Source organism: Pygocentrus nattereri, chromosome 5 (assembly GCF_015220715.1).
Source record: "Pygocentrus nattereri isolate fPygNat1 chromosome 5, fPygNat1.pri, whole genome shotgun sequence".
NCBI classification, from domain to species: Eukaryota; Metazoa; Chordata; class Actinopteri; order Characiformes; family Serrasalmidae; genus Pygocentrus; species Pygocentrus nattereri.
In genome coordinates this window covers 46,034,525-46,054,700 of record NC_051215.1, presented here as the reverse complement: position 1 = coordinate 46,054,700, position 20,176 = coordinate 46,034,525, and the positions used below count along the sequence as shown (strand labels likewise).

At 40.7% G+C, this 20,176-nt stretch overlaps 1 protein-coding gene across 10 annotated transcripts in view; it reads right to left on the bottom strand.

The window, feature by feature from the left end:
• khdrbs2 (KH domain containing, RNA binding, signal transduction associated 2) overlaps positions 1 to 20,176 on the bottom strand; it is a 101,904-nt gene that overhangs the window by 56,900 nt on the left and 24,828 nt on the right. For all 10 annotated transcript variants that reach the window (XM_017724574.2, XM_037538809.1, XM_017724573.2 and 7 more), the window contains exon 3: positions 7,315 to 7,431. In XM_017724574.2, coding sequence (XP_017580063.2) covers positions 7,315 to 7,431 — 117 coding nt within the window. The remainder of the gene's footprint in view (positions 1 to 7,314; positions 7,432 to 20,176) is intronic.

Sequence of the window (20,176 nt, the reverse complement as noted above, 5' to 3'; positions counted from 1 at the left end):
ACATCAATAACTTTATTCAGTTCAAATCATTACAAAGTGTCTCCTCTTCTGCTAATAGTCACTGAGATGAACCGTTCGAATCTGTGCACTTGCAGAGTTTCTCTGCTTCTTTCAATGAGCTATGAAAAACCTTTAAACCTCTAAAGGGTTAAAATGTCAGCGATTTTAATGAATTGCTGTAGAATCAAAACGTATCAAGTCACTGAGAATGATTTGGTGTGAAATGCTTCGTTCTAGAGAAACTTCTACAGTCAGAACTGGTTGCAGTGGTGGTGACAGAAACCAGACATCCAAAGTGTTTAATGCCTCTAAAACCCTCAGAGAAAGTTGAAATGCTTTTGAATGAGCTGCCTGATGTCTGAGACATTGTTTTATGATAGTTCTGAGTTAAGCTTTTGGCTGAAAAAATGTTTTTTAAATCCATTTACGGTGGAAAGGCACATGCAGGGCATTCTACGGCAAAACAGCACCCTAAGGAAACGTCCTTTTTTCAGATTTACCACTTTCTTATATATCAACAGTACATATGAAAACTCAAGATACGCATAGATTCCCTGATCGTTATGTGCAGTAAAAACTGGCTATATTCATGACCCCTGGTTCGAATCCCCACCACTGTAAAAAGAGAGAGTTAGCAAGTATCTTTATAATGAACCGTTTCACACCAAATCACTCAGAATGACTGTTTACATTTTGAAAAATCTGTGGAGTCTCCAAGAGTATACACTGAAGTGGGTTCTAAACCATTTCAAAAAGAGTAATTTTGTCTTCATTCTAGATCAGCCGGCCTACCGGGCATTGGTGATTTTTCTTGATCATGAACCACAGGGGGAGAAATGGTAAACAAGCTATGTAAATGGTGGCCTCGCTCCATGCCTGAGCCCCTCTTAGTTAAGCTTGGAGAGAGAAACACATTCATGAAAGGTGCACTGCTCTGACTTTATGCATAAATTATGCATCTTGTTTTGACTGAAATCTGTGTCTATTACAAAACTGGATCTTGGATGCTATGGAGCCAGCTCTGGCTCATGCGGCTCAGTGTCAGTCTCGCTGACAGACAGAGGAGAACGGCAAGGCAGCAAATCAGACATGCAGAAGAGCATTACGTAAGATGGTTGCATCTCACATTAAAGCTTTAATCTGGGCATTTTTATAGCAGCTCGAAATGTAAAAACATCAGTGTTAACCTATTCAATCTACTTGAAATCGATATAACTGGACTAGTGAAGACAAAAAAACAAAGATCAAAAGATGAAGCTGGATAAATGATGATCATGCTGGAGGCCAAGCTTGTGCTTATTCTGTTCCGCTAAGAGAAAAAAAAAAAACCATACAGCCACTACAAAAACTCAAAAACAATCAATGCCACTCAAATCTGGCTGGAGTTCAGCCTGCACCTAACTGACCAAGTTCACTCTTGAAAGTAAAGGCTCCCGGCTTGGATACACAGTTCTAAGGAAAAACACTTAATTGGTATCGAATCATTACATTACATAAGGGTTTTTATTTACTGCTCATTTTTTGTTTGTGTAATTTGCATTGCTGTTATAAAAAAAAACAAGTGTTTGTTGAAAGTAGTCGTTTTTTAGAAGACGGCATTTTTTAGAAGACGTTCAATGTACATGAAATTATAAGGACCAAAGTGCAAGATCGATCTATATTACACTTTACTTCATTAATTGTGTGTTATTATGGCTTGTAAGTAAGTGATACTTTTTAATCCCACAAACGGGGAAATTCCACCTCTGCATTTAACCCATCCATGAAGTGAAACACCACATACACACACTAGGGGGCAGTGAGCACACTTACCCGGAGCGGTGGGCAGCCCTACGCATGGTGCCTGGGGAGCAATTGGGGGTTAGGTGTCTTGCTCAAAGACACCTGAGTCATGGACTGTCGGCACTGGGGGTTGAACCGGTGACCTTCCGGTCACAGGGCCAGTAACCTCCAGCCCACAACTACCTTTTATAGTAAAAGTAAAGATTTTTGTAGAATATCGGACAACAACAACTACAATCCTGTCTCAAAATTGGCTCATTTACAGTCAGATTTTGTGTTTGTATATAGAATGTTGCTCTTATTATCTAACTGAAATGAGTGTAAGAGGGGTTTTCTAACATGGCTCAATCATTCCAAGTAAGCTGCAGTATCCAAGACTCTAGACTTGAGAGTAGAGGGGCAAATTGGAAGCTATAAATACCCCTATACAGCAAATTGTTTGCTTTGCCATTTGGAATCAGCATTTGGCAGCTGCTTTAATCTCATGTGGAGAAGTATCTTCTGCATCATATTTTCTCCTCGCTCTGGTAACAAGACATGGGTGATGCCTTCACAAATGAGTTGGGTATTATCATGGGTACTTAATACTCGCATTGAACAACGTCGGCACACTGTCATCATTTGATCTCTCACTCTGTGCCCACCATTATTGTACATGACTGGGAATCTGAAGTGTTCCCAAACAAGAATAGGGTGGCTACCTCCTGTGCCCTCGATCTGTGGCTTGATTTTTTTTTCTAAATTCTAAAATGAAATGAAATTCTAATGAAAATGTCTGCTTAGCTACAGAACCTAATCTTTTCAGTTACTGCATTGCAGTGATGATTGTTGCCTATACATGTCACCAGCGGCACACCTTTCCCAGACAATTGTCCTGATTACTCAGGGTGCTTGCTGAGGGTAATCAGAACTAATCAAACCATTTTTGTGTACATATAAAATTGCATGGATTGCTGGTCATTTTGTGTCCAGGAATGGATATCTTTCTTTCCTGGCCAGGGAAATCCTGGATGGTAGCAACCCTAAACAGGAGATGAATGCAAGGATGACTTTGCTTGTTCCAGCTTAAATTTACTCTCTCCGCTCATCACTTTAAACTACTTGGTATCACGACTTCTGCTCAAAAGAAATATAGAAACAACTCCTGGTGCCACGCAGTTCATAGCATGAAATCTAGCTGTTCACAGTTCACAATAAAAGAATATTAACGAGTATTCTATTCTCCCTCTACATTATTAGGACGTTCTTCGGGTTAAAAATGTTACAAAAAGAATCAATCACTCGTTTTTCTGTCTTTGATTTAAAAAAAAACTTTTTTTTGGTGCCGTCTGTTTTTAAAAAATGCAGAGCACTACACTGAATTTGTCCAACCACCAAAGAAATATTAAAGCCCAGAAGAGAAGCGAGGAACGACGAGTGAAGCAGTGCGGAAATATGCACTCCACCTAATTATAACACATTACAGCGCGTAATTAAGAACTCCTTAAAGTCGAAAGTCTTAAATCCTTGCCAGGTAAATGTGCTGCAAACCTAGCCAAGATAATATGGCTCTGTCTAGCTTGTCGTCAATTATGCGTGCGGTCGTGATACTCTTCATTTTCAGTCATCAGGTGGTACAAGCGTGATGCTTACCCACTGTGGCTGTACTCTTCAGACATGCTCAAGAACGCTCGGCTCGGGAGGAACCGATTGCAGTAGGACTAAAACAAGAGCCAGTAGGATTGTTTTGAATCTCAGAGCTCATCTTTGATGCAAATGTATTCCTGCTTTAATATTCACCTGGAACTGGCGCAGACATGGTGTAAACATGAAGTGAAATAACTCAGTCGTGCACCTTTATCAAGATTCAGGCCCCTGCTGTCAAAAGTAAAGTGGCAAATAAAAATAAAATGTTTCTTTGCGAGTTTTATGCAGCTGTGCATTGACTCCAGTACTGGCAGATTTTAGACCGCAGTTAGGAGCAGGTTGCGGCTCCTGAGTTCAGCAGCTGCTGAGGATGTGCTTACACTCACACAGACAAGCTTTCAGGGGACTGAGAGTCAGAAGGATAAATGGTTATGCTGAGGAAGAAGTGCTGTGTACAGGTAACACATGCTGACATATACACATTCAAAACAGTATCATAAGCAATGACATTTGAAATATATCATGTAATCGGCCGAAATGAATTATTTTTAACCCTTACATGTTGCAGTCATCACCAGTAATAGCTTTTTTACAGAAAGGCAAACCATGCTTTACATGCATTTTTGATACTTCTGTTATTTCTTTGCATTGAAACAAGCAAACAAATGTAGACCCGCAGACTTGAACCTGCTCACAGAGAATGTAAATCAAATGTAAGTGTAATTATTTGCTAATTCACTCCATAATTACAACCCCAATTCCAATGAAGTTGGGACGTTGTGTAAAACATTAAAAAAAAAAACAGAATATGATGATTTGCAAATCCTTTTCAACCTATATTCAATTGAATACACTACAAAGACAAGATAGATAAGGCTTTAGATAGATAGATAAGGCTTTATTGTTATTCGCATCACATGTGGTACATGAGTCCCAGTTAACTCCCAAAAGTAACATTAACAATAAATAGAAGGTGCAAATAAAAGGTGCAAATAACAGCAGCATGAAACACAGCAGCATGAGTACGAGGTAGAAGGTGTACATCTTAATACTGGTGATGTTTAAAGTGATATGTGTTAGGGGTGATATAGTGGGGGCACTGATTCAGTACAGCGGCAGATATATTTAATGTTCAAACGGATAAACTTTAATGTTTTTTGCAAATATTCACTCATTTTGAATTTGATGCCTACAATACATTCCAAAGAAGTTGGAACAGGGGCAACAAAAGACTGGGAAAGTTGAGGAATGCTCAAAAAACACCTGTTTGGAACATTCCACAGGTGAACAGGTCAATTGGAAACAGGTGAGTGTCATGATTGGGTATAAAGGGAGCATCCCTGAAAGGCTCAGTCGTTCACAAGCAAGGACAGGCGAGGTTCACCACTTTGAACAACTGCGTGAGCAAATAGTCCAACAGTTTAAGAACAACGTTTCTCAACGTGCAGTTGCAAGGAATTTAGGGATTTCATCATCTACAGTCCATAATATCATCAAAAGATTCAGAGAATCTGGAGAAATCTCTGCAAGTAAGCGGCAAGTTAGAAAACCAACACTGAACGCCCGTGACCTTCGATCCCTCAGGTGGCACTGCATTAAAAACCAACATCATTCTGTAACGGATATTCCCACATGGGCTCAGGAACACTTCAGAAAACCACTGTCAGTGAACTCAGTTCGTCGCTCCATCTACAAGTGCAAGTTAAAACTCTGCCATGCAAAGCGAAGCCACATATCAACACCACCCAGAAACGCCGCCGGCTTCTCTGGGCCCGAGCTCATCTGAGATGGACTGACGCAGAGTGGAAAAGTGTCCTGTGGTCTGACGCGTCCACATTTCAGATTGTTTTTGGAAATCATGGACGTCGTGTCCTCCGGGCCAAAGAGGAAAAGGACTGTCCGGATTGTTATCAGCACAAAGTTCAAAAGCCAGCATCTCTGATGGTGTGGGGGGCTGTTAGTGCCCATGGCAGGGGTAACTTGTACATCTGTGAAGGCACCATTAATGCTGAAAGGTATATACAGGTTTTGGAGCAACATCTGCTGCCATCCAAGCAACGTCTTTTTCAGGGACGTCCTGCTTATTTCAGCAAGACAATGCCAAGCCACATTCTGTACGTGTTACAACAGTGTGGCTTCGTAGTAAAAGAGTGCGGGTACCGTATTTTCCGGATTATACGTCGCTCCGGAGTATAAGTCGCACCAGCCAAAAAAATGCACAGTAAAGAAAAAAAAACATATATACGTCGCACCGGAGTATAAGTCGCATTTTTGGGGGGGGGGGGGGTTTCATAAAATCCAAGTTAACGTAACATGAACAGTTATTCAGATAACAATGACAAACTATAACAAAGAACATGCTAACAAGTTTATCAAACCATTTTTATCAAAGTTTATATCACTCCAAATCATCAAATCCATTGAACTCTTCATCCTCAGTGTCACTTATGAACAACTCCGCTAACTCTGGAGGTGGACGAAGCGCCGCTTCCTCTTCTTCGTCGCTTTTGTCAGACTCGTCGTCAGTTACATTTGCAATTATTCCAGCCTTTCTGAATCCCAGCAGGATGCTTTCGGTTTTCACGGAAGCCCATGCTTTGCTGATCCATTCAATGACTTCCGAGAACGTAGCATGGCGCATTCTCCCGGTTGCCGTGAAGTCTGTATTTTCCGGACTATAAGTCGCTCCGGAGTATAAGTCGCACCCCTGGCCAAACTATGAAAAAAAGTGCGACTTATAATCCGGAAAATACGGTACTAGACTGACCTGCCTGCAGTCCAGACCAGTCTCCCATTGAAAATGTGTGCCGCTTTATGAAGCACAAAATACGACAATGGAGACCCCCGGACTGTTGAGCAACTGAAGCTGTACATCAAGCAAGAATGGGAAAGAATTCCACCTACAAAGCTTCAACAATTAGTCTCCTCAGTTCCCAGACGCTTATTGAGTGTTAAAGGAAAGGTGATGTAACACAGTGGTAAACAAGCCCCTATCCCAACTTCTTTGGAACGTGTTGCAGGCATCAAATTCAAAATGAGTGAATATTTGCAAAAAACAATAAAGTTTATCCATCTGATCATTAAATATCTTGTCTTTGTAGTGTATTCAATTGCATATAGGTTGAAAAGGATTTGCAAATCATTGTATCCTGTTTTTATTTATGTTTTACACAATGTCTCAGCTTCACTGGAATTGGGGTTGTACATAAATAATTACATAATCACAATTACTTTGTAGCTAAACAACAGTGCACTGAAATAACGGCGCTTTGAATTATATTAACTGTCACATTTGAATCATGCAAATTCAAAGCAAGGGCATAACTTTGGACTGAACATTGGAGGGCTTAACAGGAACTAACATTAGTGTCAGCCTCAGATGAAGAGATATGTTTATGTCTATGTCAACAGAATCTCTTGTGCTGTAGGCTACTGCACACCAAACACTTATGCTGCCTTCACATGTTTGTGTTGAAACAACTGTCGTTCATAGAGGTACAGGACCGATGGTGGCCTGAAGCCACGTAAGTGTCAGCATGGTGACAGCAGTTCTGGTGAAAATGGATGATTATCTGAAGAGAAGTTAAGCAGTGTATATTATTATTCATACTCTTCTTGTTATATAATGCTGAGTTGGCTGAGTTATAATTACAATTTCCACTCCACTCGGAAGTTAACTCTCGACGTGTGAGGGTTAGAATTATTAGTTAATCTGTATTTGCTTTTCTGTTCTGTAGCTCAGTTTCATGCGTCATGTTAATTTGTTTAATGTACAACAATGAAAAGTGACTATTACATACACCGACTTGCAATAATTCAAACTGAATGTGATATTGGTTGGTGAACAAATGCCACACATACTTCAGACAGTGCAACCAAAAGCAAAAAGCGAGATTGTCATCCTACCTTGCCTTTATCTCTCATTGAGCCTTTGCCAAGGATGGACATCTTTGCTCCCGTTTCCTCTTGTAATCTTTTCATGGAATTGCCCCGGGGCCCCAGCAGTTTCCCAACAAAATTAAACTGTAATGGAGAAGAGAAAAGGCAATACCATTGGTCTCTCGTGCTGCTTGACAGTTCTCTTACCTCACAGTCAATAAAAAACATCCACAGCTTTTTTTTTTCCCCCTCAGCGTGGACAAAGCCAGATGCAGCCTAACCCAAACAAATCAACTGAAAAGAACTGCTTTCAAAATGAATCGAATATCTGATGCGTCCATCTATCAAATGTGTATCACTGATCACAGGCAGGTTTGTGCACCTTCGAAACCTGCATGTCGGAGTATACGCCTCTATCTGAAGGAACCACAGTCAGTCATCCGTCTAATCGATGTTCAGGGTCAGTAGTGGGCCTCTGCTGCTCTCAGAGATATTAGAACATGTGCAGATGCCAATAAAGATCCTTGGAGTGATCCAGAGGTCTACGCTTGAACGAGGCATAACATAATGAGCTTATCTCCAATGGGAATTCGAGTAATACTGTGCAGATGATGAGCTATCAAGTGATTGCCTTGGGGCAACATCTACCATTTCAGCCAGACGGTGGTCAAGAAGTCATTGAGACCAGTTACTCAGCGCTCCTTTTCCCCGCTCTCGTCTCCCTTTGCCTCTGTCAACCAGTCACATAATCTTACTGTCATTCCTAACAGACTCGAAGTTTACTACATACAATACAAAATCAAACCACTTTCCCCAGAGTATTCTAGACTGTACCCATCTTTAATGAAGTCAAACCAACACTCTAAGTGTTAATTCAACATTGATTTCAACACTGGTGCACATTTGCTCCACTTCAGTGTTGCTGTTTCTTTGTAATGTCTTTTAAAATGTTACCCTGCTCTGCACATTTATGCTTCTAAAATGCATTTCCGTAAACATTTAAAACTAGATTGCTCTGAATACACAGCCTTCGACAGATCCTTCTGTAATTTATTTGAGAATTTCAGAAAATACTGCTGTTAAAAACGTGGAAAGGAACAATAAATGACAGATAAAACGTCAGTTTACGCAGCACATATTTAAAACATACAGTATCCTTCTAGACTGTCATCTGTGAATGGCCGTACCTGGGAGGCTAGGCTGTTCCAGCGGCACACATTTGTTCATGAGTGATTCTGTCATTATTTCAGAACGCTGTCTGTGCTTGTTTACTATTCTTTTCTGCTCTGCTGGGCGACAATCTTTGCTGAGAGAAGTGAGCTTGCCCTTCAAATATTTTCAAAGGTTAGCTGACACGCGGCAGTCAGGATGAAACAGTTGGCCATAACACATGTTGACATACCCTGCCTAGCACATGGCTGGAAACCACTGCAGCCAGAACAGCTGCACATAGGGAGGGAGCTGACTTACAGAACAAGACTGAGCTCTCACAACATCTGCCTAGAGACCCCTGAAAACGAGAGTGATTCCACATGACAGAGTGGGACACCATTTGGGAGGTCCACTCCACTTACAGAGGTGGAAAGCAACTAATTACTGCTGCTCTCATTATAGAAACCTGTAAATATGTTCCTGTAATGGTACTTTTTGTTGAATAATTTAATCAAATTAATTTTACTTTCATTTCAATTTATTTTGAATAAATTACTCAAAGATGTGTTATTATTTTTTGACTCAGTCCAAGCCAATATAAGGTTAGGCTGAATTGGCATCTGCTATTGCAGATCTAGTATGCATCTTTTCAATGTACTATCATTAGGGAGTTGTGTGGAAAGTGTAACGCCGGGGAGCGATGATGAGGCAGACGTATACGCTGAGAGAAGCGAGATTTATTAGGGGCAAATCCATAATCAGGGTCTAGACAGTGCAGGGTCAAAGAGCCAACATGGATAGAATGATGGGCAGACATGACAACAAGGAACACAGGTGAGGACCAATCAAGGGCGGAGTCTAGAAACAAGGGGGCAGGACAGGGAAGAATCAAAACAAAGAAAGCACGTGGATAAGACTAGAAGGTAAACACAAGCACATGGATGACTGGGAGGGGCCAATCATGACATTAAGTCAGTGTGTAGGTATGCATATTGTTGCCGCTGGAACAAACCTCAAATCTCCATTTTTTTCACCAACTTTAAAAAAATTTTTTTACATTTACCTTGTGTGTAAATTTCATGGTGAACAGACCAGCAGAAATACTTCAATATAGCTTATACAAAATCTGGTTACATCTACTTGAATTAAACGTAGGGAACATTTTTTCCTCCTCTTGTAAAGACACAATTCTGGAGATACGATGTACAATTCTTTTTTTTCTGTTTGTTTTGTTTTTTTGAGGCTGTCCACCCCTACCCTCCCATTCTAGCTGAGGAAGTACTTAACCTGCTAGGTAACTAGTCTTATCTTAATAGTGTTTTGACGCTCTTTAACTAAACTTATAGCTATTGCTTACTTTCTTCTGAAAGTGCATGTTAGCTAGCTAATGTAGGTAATGTAGTTTAAAGTTTAAGGCGGGCTTAATGCCAGTTTAAGCTAAACATAGTTACACACTGAGCAAGGCAAATTGTAAAGCTGTAAAGTTACTATTTTGGAGATACAAGGTGTTCTTCTGACAGCAGCGATATATATATATATATATATATATATATATATATATATATATATATATATATGTGTGTGTGTAGCCTAATTTCTCAAAAAGTACTACTTTGCTTTCACGTGAGCATCTTAATCCTTTTACCTGTATTTAAAGTGAATTATCACTGCAGCACTGCTCTAATTCACTAAAGATTTCATTACTCTTTCCACTCCTGGCCATTTAACTCTGCAGTATTACATTGCGTCTACAGGCGTTTTTTTCCGAGCGTTAAAGCTGGAGGCTTTGGAGCTGTCTGCCCATCCTCCTGTGGTGTGGATATAACGGGAATTCTCCGCAGTTGGCCAGGAGCCCTCGAGCAGATGGCCGCCTCGGCTGTGGAGCGAAGGCGCTCGCTGGGCGGCAGCAGTGGAGTGGCCTGTTTTCATTAAGCTAATGAATGTCTGGAGCCACTCTCCAGCTCCACGGTGGGCAATTTGGGCTTTATTAGGGGGCACGGTTCAGTGTTAAATGAGGTTTGAAACGACGCAAGCCGTCCCCTGCAGTCCCCAGCAGTGGCAGGCTGGCTGGCAGGCTGAAGAATGATGGGCGCGGATGGTGATGCTGGTGCAACAGTGACACTACCAAGATGATGGAGCTGACACTTCGCAAGGTGTGTGCCTGGCATGATGGGAGAAGTATTAGCATAAAATGATAGCATGCCAATAGGTCATATAAGATCATATCAGACCACAGGAGAAGGGCTAGAGAGAGAGTCGACAGCGCGATGTGGATTTATTGATAACCAATGGTAGGTTGGCCATACCTCTGCTTATTACGACCTACTGGACCGAGCTGTGAATGTGCAGAGCTGCCTGAACAAATGAGTTTTCACACTTGAGGCTTTGCGACAGGGACCTTCACCTGTGCTGGATTCTCTTTGATGCAGACCACATTGATTTTTTTTTCTCTCAAAGTACTCACAGAGTCTTTTCAGGACCCAGGGACGGGGACCACGTAGCCTTCCATTTATGCCACATCAGAGTCCAGGCCAGATGCACTTTAGCACTATGACAAGGTGATGGTTTGTCTAATAGGGATATTTCCCAGCAGTTAATTAAGTATGGCACTTGACACATCAGAGATTCAGTCGGATCACAGTGCTGCGGATTTGTCCAAATGGGATGGAGGATAACGACTTAAATGGAAAATGTAGAGTTCATTAGCCTCTGCTTGCTTTACCTGTCACATATATTGTGAACTTTCTTAAACAAGACTCGCTGGCTGCCAAAATCAATGGCAGCAAGAGCACCTGTACTTTAGTTTACTGGATTTTATTTTGGATCACAGCTCTCCTAGGACAGCTGTTCTATTTTCCTCCACTTCTTGTGACCCACTCCTGACAAACTTAATGCAAATGATGCTTCTATATTTATGAATATATCAGATTAGAGCGGGACACGTATTTTCCACGTGGAAAAAAATGTGCATATATCTGCCATGAAAAAACTCCTCCGCGGTGAGCTTTTTTTAGTACGCTTGTCCTCCCTGTGCATCTATACCATCAGGGCTTGTTATGAAAAAACATGCATTAAGACAGGCACCTTATCTGTTCTTTTTTCATTGTATTTTTTATCGTGCCTGACATTAAACCGGCTTTCTGTACAGCATGATCCACCTTTATTATTATACGGATAAGATTTAAATAAAATAAATAAATAAATAAATAAATAAATAAATAAATGGATACCATTTCAAGCTCCATGGCCGACGGTGCACTATCCACATTTGGCGTGGAATGCAGCCTAGCCACTATTATCCCAAACAGTGGCGCGGCGTTTTGCCTCTGTTTGAGTTGGACAGTGAAATGCTGCACCCTTGCCGGGAAGCACAGGGCCAGATAAGATCCACGGATGAGGCGATTCCGGCCCTGCCAGCTGAAACAGCTGTGCTGCTGCAAAGGCCCAGCCGCTCCTCCGAGCCGGATCTGAGCTGTGGCCTGTGAGCGCTACAGCACTGGCAGCAGAGAGGAGCTGGCTAGAGTGAGTCAGTGGACACAGGCTTTAGCACTGAGGAGCAGTGGCGTTAAGCACAGTGGCGTTAAGAGGAGGACAAAACCCTGCTGAGACTAAGGAGGAGCTAATGAGCTGAGAGAGGTAGTTTGACAAAATGATAGAGAGATGTAGAAAGACAAAAACACAGAGGAGAGACACAGGGAGAGAAAATGAAGAGAAAGATAAAAACAGAGAGACAGACTAGGGAAGTAACTAAGAATTAACACCTAACAATGGCTGATGCAGATACTACTACTAAATATTCTTTATTTTAAAACCTGTTCACATTATAATCCATATTTGATGTGATGTGAGTGTAAGTGGTTCAAACTCTAATGGATGATTAATTTAACATTGCAATGCATACATTATTATACACAAATAGTTTCTATATTAATATAGAGCTACGTAGTACCCAATAGTAGGTGAATGTAAGGCTTTCCACTCAGACTGCAAGAGGACTATAAAGAACAAACCAAAGGACCGGATAACAGGGTCTGCCATTATTCTTATAGCCACAATCAAGGATCAACACTGCCTATTGCCTGGTGCCCCGGGCATATTTCACATTTTGATCACTAGAACACAGATTTTGTGGCTCAAGTTGTCACTTGTCTTTGAGCTTTTTGTGTTTTTTCCCTTTTAACAGACCTCCAGAACGATTTCCACACATCCACAAATATCCAGCATTAATAACATACAGACTACTTTTAACCCTACCATGCAAGATCCATCCTGTTTGGTCAGATGCAAAATAAGGTTGCATCCAAACAGATTCTGTAATGTCATTGCTTCCATCACAAAAGCAGGTGCAAATGTCTTCCTAGAACTCCGAGCATTTCTTCCTAGCCTGCTGCAATGGCTGGGTTATTAAAATGTGGCTTTACTGCTAACTTCTGTGTTGACAATAAAAACAGACCTGGATAACAATGATGAAAACAAAAAAAAAGAATTAGAAAAGAAAATCTGAGTGGAAAGAATCAAGTAGAAGAAAGAATTTGTGAAAGACGTGATGTTCCGTTGAGCTTATCACCACTTTTTCACAACAGCAGCCACCACAAGTTTATTCTTTACAGGCAGTACCTCGTTTAGAAAACACAGTAATCAAAAGCACAGCTGCAGCTTTCAACCTGAGCACTGATATAGTGCAGTGATCTTCAGCGATCCCAGGAACAAACCTTCAGGGCGATAATGAATGATAAAAATCTTTAATCTGACTAAAACATAAACAATTAGTCTGTGGTACTGAAGCATGCTTGTTAGTTTGAAATGCGACGTATATAAACACACATAATTCTGTTATTTGGACTGCAAATTCTTACCTCTGGCCACAAGATTCACTATTTTTCAAAAAACATGAAATTTCTCAGTTTTAACATCTGATATGTCGTCTTTGTCCTGTTTTCAGTTAAATGCAGGGTTTAAGTGATTTGCACATCATTGCATTGCATTCACCTCTCCTTGCAGGGCTTCGTCCTTGCCCAGTGTTTGGGCTCTCTGGCGCCATCGGGGCCCAGGGGACGGGCACACGCCATAGTGTGTGAGCTAAAATCAGACACTAAATAATCATTTGTAAACACTGACAGACTGCTAATAACAATTAAATTATTCCACATTTTGGCAAATAATATATCAGTGTTTGATACTGGGAAGCCTTACGACAGACAGTGAGAAAGCGAGAGCGAGGAAAACAGAAAGTAGATGAGAAATAAAAAGGAACAGCGACAAAGGAAGAGAGAGAAAGAAAAAGGAAGCGCTCTGACAACACTCATCCTATATTAGAGTGAGTTCAGAGGAAGCTGAAGAGCTTTGAGGAAGATTATTGGAGGAATGGGGACATAAATTTCTATTTCTACACACCTGAGTTATGGCCACATGTGAAGGCTGCTTACAGATTTGTCTCATTAGTGCTCCTCTGTTGAAGACGCCCTCATGCCCTCTATAAATAAACTGCAACGCTTTGAAATCACTGTAGCTTAGCCAGGCAATATGACATCCAAATTTAAGAAGATGAAAGGTGGGCAGACAGAGGGACTTTTTACTGAGCAATGCACAAAACACTGTTTTACATGTTGTGTTCAATGCAATGACCTTCATATCAGTAGGTAAAGGTCATTAATACATCTTTTTTGAGTGCAGTGACTTGAATCTCAAACAGAACGTCTGTGTACATAAATAATATTTATATATTGTTAATGGCAGTTAATTTCAGATTCGAGGTCATATTTCTCATGCTATGAGACATCCGATTGGACGGATCAGAAACGGATATGATTCCAACTGTAAACAAAGCAATCAGATTACAATGGCAGCAATTAAGAAGCTGAATGGAATGGGCATAAAATTTTGTGTTATAAAACAAAGCCCACATCACGCATTTTGTTGGAGGATATGCTCAGCACAGCTCTATAAAAAGGCAGCAGTGTTGCACAGCGCCTAAGGAGAACGTGTTGATGGATCTCCTGCATTACTGCACCCACACCGAGCTCTGCACTCGGGGGCCGACAGCACAGATGTTGGATAAACAAACAGCACATTAAGACCATCGCAAAGTCAGGAGGCTGACGCCTTAAAGGACCCTTATCCATACAGATGAGAAACAGCCAGCCTACTTCCTCCCAACCTACGGCTTCCACGCTTCTACAGACAGTGGGCTTTAATGCATGAAGGCAGCCAGAACTATGCAACCCTCAGAGCACAGAGCACTTAAGAAAGGGCAGAGAATCAAAAAAGATTTGTTTACGACTGCCACAATTACTCAAAAAAAAACAACAAATTATTCCATTCCAATTTCCAGTAAAATTGGTAATGGTTTGTTTGCGTCTGCATGAGGATAATGCACATTTACAGTAAAAAACAGGGCCTGATTGACACACCATTAGATAGGTCACGTCCTCGGCTGCTCACTTTCCAAATTCCAATTTAACCCCTGCAGAACTGTGCTGCCATAACCTGAAACTGCCATTAACTCGGTGCTTCTCCACAGCCGTCCCTGAATCGAACCACTGTTCATTACAAACGAGAACGAGTCAACATCATCTGAGCCTGCGTTCCTTTTGAAATAAACAACTTTATTGGGAATTGGGAGCTACTCTCTCAGCCAGCGCCTAATTCATAAAGAAGATGCAGCTGCTTAAACTCTGGTTCTCCCTCTTGGTGTGCCACTGGGCTCCACTTGCAGGCTTATCTGTATTAAACACCTTTGACTAGGTTGGTCTTCCTCTGGGACCAAGGATTTCTACAGTGAAACAACAATAGGATTATTCTGGCATACAGAGCTAGCTGAAACCTCTGTATGTTAAGGTCACAATAACTGAAAACTGATAAGCCCTGCGTCTATAAGGAACACATGCAAAGATGCTACTGCATGTTTGATTAGGTGTCTTTCTTCAGGTTAAGAGGTACAGAGGGAAATCCCATACCAGCATATTGGAAAATGCTTCTGTGGCTACTGTAACTTGGTAGTAAGGTTAGAAGCACCTGCTCAGTTACCACAAAAGTGCTGTAATCATGCTATTTTGGGGACGTATGTGAAACAGTTACCACCGGTGCTGAAGCTGGTAGTCAGTTAGTTATTAGGTTGTGAGTCTAGGAAAGATGGGTGAGAGAGATTGGTTGTAGTCTAGTGCCAGCTCCTCATTTTGATTCTCTCCATGAGAGACATGACTTTGTAACATGGCCCGGAGAGCACAAAGTTTGCACAATGCTGAATGAAAACACTCGATGAGTGCTTTGTGCATGTGTCTAGTGAATACCGCTCACAGTAAGTGGCAAAACAGACTTGCAAGGTGCAGAGCTGGAATGAAAGACTGCACTCACTGCAACCAGATTAAGCCTTACAATTTAACTTGCTAACTTAAATTGTAATTTTCTTTAATTAAATAATTGTTACATCTATATCTACTAAATAACACATCTCACATGCTCCCCTTGTAAAATGACATGTTTTGCTGATTTTCTAAGTGAAAATAAGCTAACACTTCCTTTACAAAGGACAGGCACCTGCACATTTTAATGCACAATTATTGTTAATTTTTAACATATTGGAAAAATACAACATGAAATGTGACCTGGGGAAAAGTTATGGCACATTTTATATTTTATGTTCATTTTTTTCCCAATATGTTAAACTCAACAAATAAATAGTGGACTGAAATAAACCATAATGTAATACCACTACCAATAGAATACGGCAGTTTCTAAGCCTAGAGCTGTCTAGGCTTACAATGTCAAGAAATAGGTAAAATAAGCTTACAATACTTTTACAGCAGTCTCAAAATGAGATATATGAGATATGAACTAGATTTAAGATGATTCACCTTCCAAGATGATATCATAGGCCTATCATAAGTTGTCATGTTTTCAGTATTAACAGTATTGTTCAAATATACGCTTTACAGTTAATTTATAGCAGTGGTTTATTTATGTCTACCTTTACAAATTAAGAAGTGAGTAATCATATATGGTTGTCAGATTTACTCCCTTTGATTTGGATTAGCATTGAGCTTTATGATGTGGCATACCAGCTGGTAACCGTGGCATCCCTACATGGTGTCATGTAATGCTAGTAATTATTGCTGATAATCTGATTAATTTTATTATAGCATGTAATGAATACCTGCTGCTTATATCTCCCCCGGGCTATGAATCATGTTCAGATCCATACCATCATCCCGACTCATGTAAACCTCTGACTCACTTGCTGTCGCCCCAATTACCACTACAGTTCTGCTGAAGCTCAAGGTTCTAAATCTCTCCCTCAAGGTTCTAGGTGTCTTTCTAAGCAGCAGAAGGTGCCTGAATAGAGCTCGCAAACTGTGACAATCTAGATGGCAGCCTTAAATTTCTGCAGTGCAGCAACTGCCTTGATCCAGCTGCTGATGATGCAAGTTTTTCTCTTCCCCCTGCAATTGTTGCCGGACACCTGTTTGTCAGTTTTATGCTCAGTCCCCACGGAGCACTGTGAGTGATGACATGGTTTTTCTCTCCTCCCTAAACTCTGTGCAGCTTTGGATCGTCAGAGTGCAGTGCACTGAACACTGGCTGCTTCTAACTATGGTCTAGAGGAGGACGAACACGAGACAAGATCAGTGTCACTCAAAATCTTTCATCACATTCGCTCTAAAGGAAACATGCTACAAAGGATTTTCTGGAGCGATACAACAGAAGAACCACTTTTTTGGTCCTTCAATAATCTTTCAATGATTGGTCCTTCAAAGAACCCCTTTCATCAGTGAAATGCATGCATGCAAAGAAAACTAAATACTTGGAGGAGACTGTTATAATAAAGCACCTTCTGAGCTTTAACAAAGCTGATATTAAGTACTGACCATGCGCGGTTTAACACTTCAGAAAAGCTCATCTTATTTTTGCCATTAGCCTGCTTGCAATTGTTTGCGATCATAAGTCAGTTGTAGTTATAATGTGCTGTTCACATATTAGTTCAAAGCAATTGGATGCTGAGCCTGGGCACTAGCATTAGTCTATAAGTAGATCTTGATTTCTGCACACATATCCCATTCATCCTTTTGTAATGTCTTTGATCAAAGCCACATCATCCTGTGTGGGGTAAAGACCACCGGCAGTCATAAAACAATTTTGCAGAAATACTCTGATGTGCAAAAACGCCCCTTTGATGGATCGTCCAAATGCCTCTTCTAAATCTTAATACAGGGGTTTCCATGGCGACCATATCTCTCACATTACTAGATAGCAATGCAGGCACTCCCATTCATTTGTCCACCCAGCCTTCAGTGTGTGCGTGAGATCCTCTCATGGCTTGAATCTGCTCGCAGGCATCTCCGTTGTGTGTCAGCAGGAACCATATTTCTCTCAGGCCGCTGGCTGTGCCTCGCCGGCCCAGTTACGGCAAATCGTGCACCTAGCTATTCATAAGCATACAGCTAACAAAGAGCAAAGAAAAGAACTCCGCATGGCTGCGTGACGTTATAATGGAATGCATACAGAACCATGAAGACAAGTCTAAACAAGCTCTTTGTGCTTTGCTGCACGTCACAAACAACCTCAGGGCTTATTTCTCTTGGCGAAATGATGCATTTGCTAAAGTAATTTATAGATAAACAATTTATATTTGATATAAATGGTTACAAATAGTAGTGCTGTTTGTGGCACTCGTTTTAATGGTATGTGTTTTAGGGCATGTGGCTCATATGCATAAAAAACATGAGCCAACATCACCCTCTACTACACTGTCACTTGTGCTGAGCACTGTGCATCCGATTCTATGTAATTTTTTTTAAAAATGACTCCGCATAATAGATTCAGGAAAACTAAAGAGGCATGGAATATGCTGATGCGTCATTATATCAACTCAGGAAAAACGTGGCAGACCTCTCTGCATATAGAGAGAGCTTTTCAATGCCCCTGTCAGTCTTTCTACCAGAAGCCTGTGGGCACGACTGCCACAGCTTTTGTTCATTATCATAAAAACCTGCCGCTGTAATCATACTCATATGTCATTTCCTTGTGAAAGTAATGAAACTACTTTGTGGAAATACTGTGTGTTTTCAAATAAGACATTGATTTTGTTGACTGCCTCAGCACAGTATCACAGATACACAATATATTCAACATAGTCCGAAACACTGACCACATATCACTGGTTCTGGATTTGAGATGATATGTTATTACATGTAAATTATATTAGATTTCTTTTTGCAAATGTTTGAGATTTGAGGCTTAATTAAACAAGTAAGTGGGTCAGAATATGCATTGTATAAAATGGGGCAAGTACATTCAGGCCCACCATTTACAAGTTTGAGTAAATTGGGCCATGTTCCGACCAGACAAACAGGCCTACGACACGGCAAAGTAGGAGAATGGAGAGGAATTAAATAGGCTAGACTCTTTCATGCAAATGTGTGAATTTAAGTCAACCTACTTTAATGAGAACATCAAAGAAAGTCAGATCAACTCCAGCCCAGACTGAATCACAGCACAGATGCTGTTCCGGAGAGACTGCCTCATTTAGCCCCAACACACACGCAAAGAATAGTCCTCCAACTAGGATTAATTACATCCTCCCAGATATGCCTTTCCATCAGACACTGAGCTGCTCCAACTGGGCACTGCTGCTTCTGTGCTTTGGGTTTCATCCTCTGCATTTATCCACAAACGGACTCTATCACCAACACTTAAACATTCTAGTTAACCCTTAGATGACGCCGTTATCGCCGGCCTTAACAAACACATGGTGTAGTTCAACATATGTCTCGCCTGTAGCTCATTGAAGCAAACTTTTAACCAATAACAATAAAACGATAGTAAAAAATGAGATATTTTATTATTATTTAAATCTGATAAATTGTTTTTTGTCTGAAAGAAAAAAAAATTATTTTTGTCATTTCATGAATAAAGAAATAAGTCTGAAGTGAATACCGCTGTTGTCAAAGAGCGAGTAGTAAATAAGGGATAAGTAATTCATGAAATAATTGATATATCTACACTCCACCCACAAATGTGCTCTTTCTTAGCAACTGTCTTCACAGGACACTAAAATGCTAAAAATCAGAATCTTCTTCTATTTGAGACCAGCGTTGCTGGAGTCAACCCCAATTCCAATTACAAGAGACAGAAACTGGTGGAGGCTATTTCAAGAGTCAATTCCACTCATGGCAAAAATAAAGAACACAATATTAATTATATTCGAGCTAATTCTAGATAAATTAACTTGACTGATAATCATGGGCTGCCTAGTTGTACTTGTTTCTGCTACTTCAGCTGGCTAGGTGTTTTGGCACTGGCAAATTTTACATTTCACTTGGTTTTCCACTTTGCCTAAAGTCATATGCAGCCAGACTATGAATATGTGAGTTTTTCAGACAGGCTATACAGTGAGCGACAAACCATTCATACTCCAAGTGCACTCGGGTGCAGGCAAACCTCAATGGAATGTGTGGAATTGAATCTAAAGCTTTGGATTCAACTCCTCATTCCCAAATATCTGGAACCGAGTACCTGGTTCTTTTCGGGATTAACTTCTCAACCCTACATTCAACATGATGAGAAAGTGCAGCAATCTTTATTTAGAGCCACTAATTAACATTTAGTTTCCAGGACCCTCTAAATGGCCAGGACCCACTAGTGAGTCCAAGGTTTTACTACACGCTTCTATAACCCAGAACAACTATATACAAAAAAAACTCATCCAGTTTGTATTGTAGTCCATGTAGTTAGTTACTAA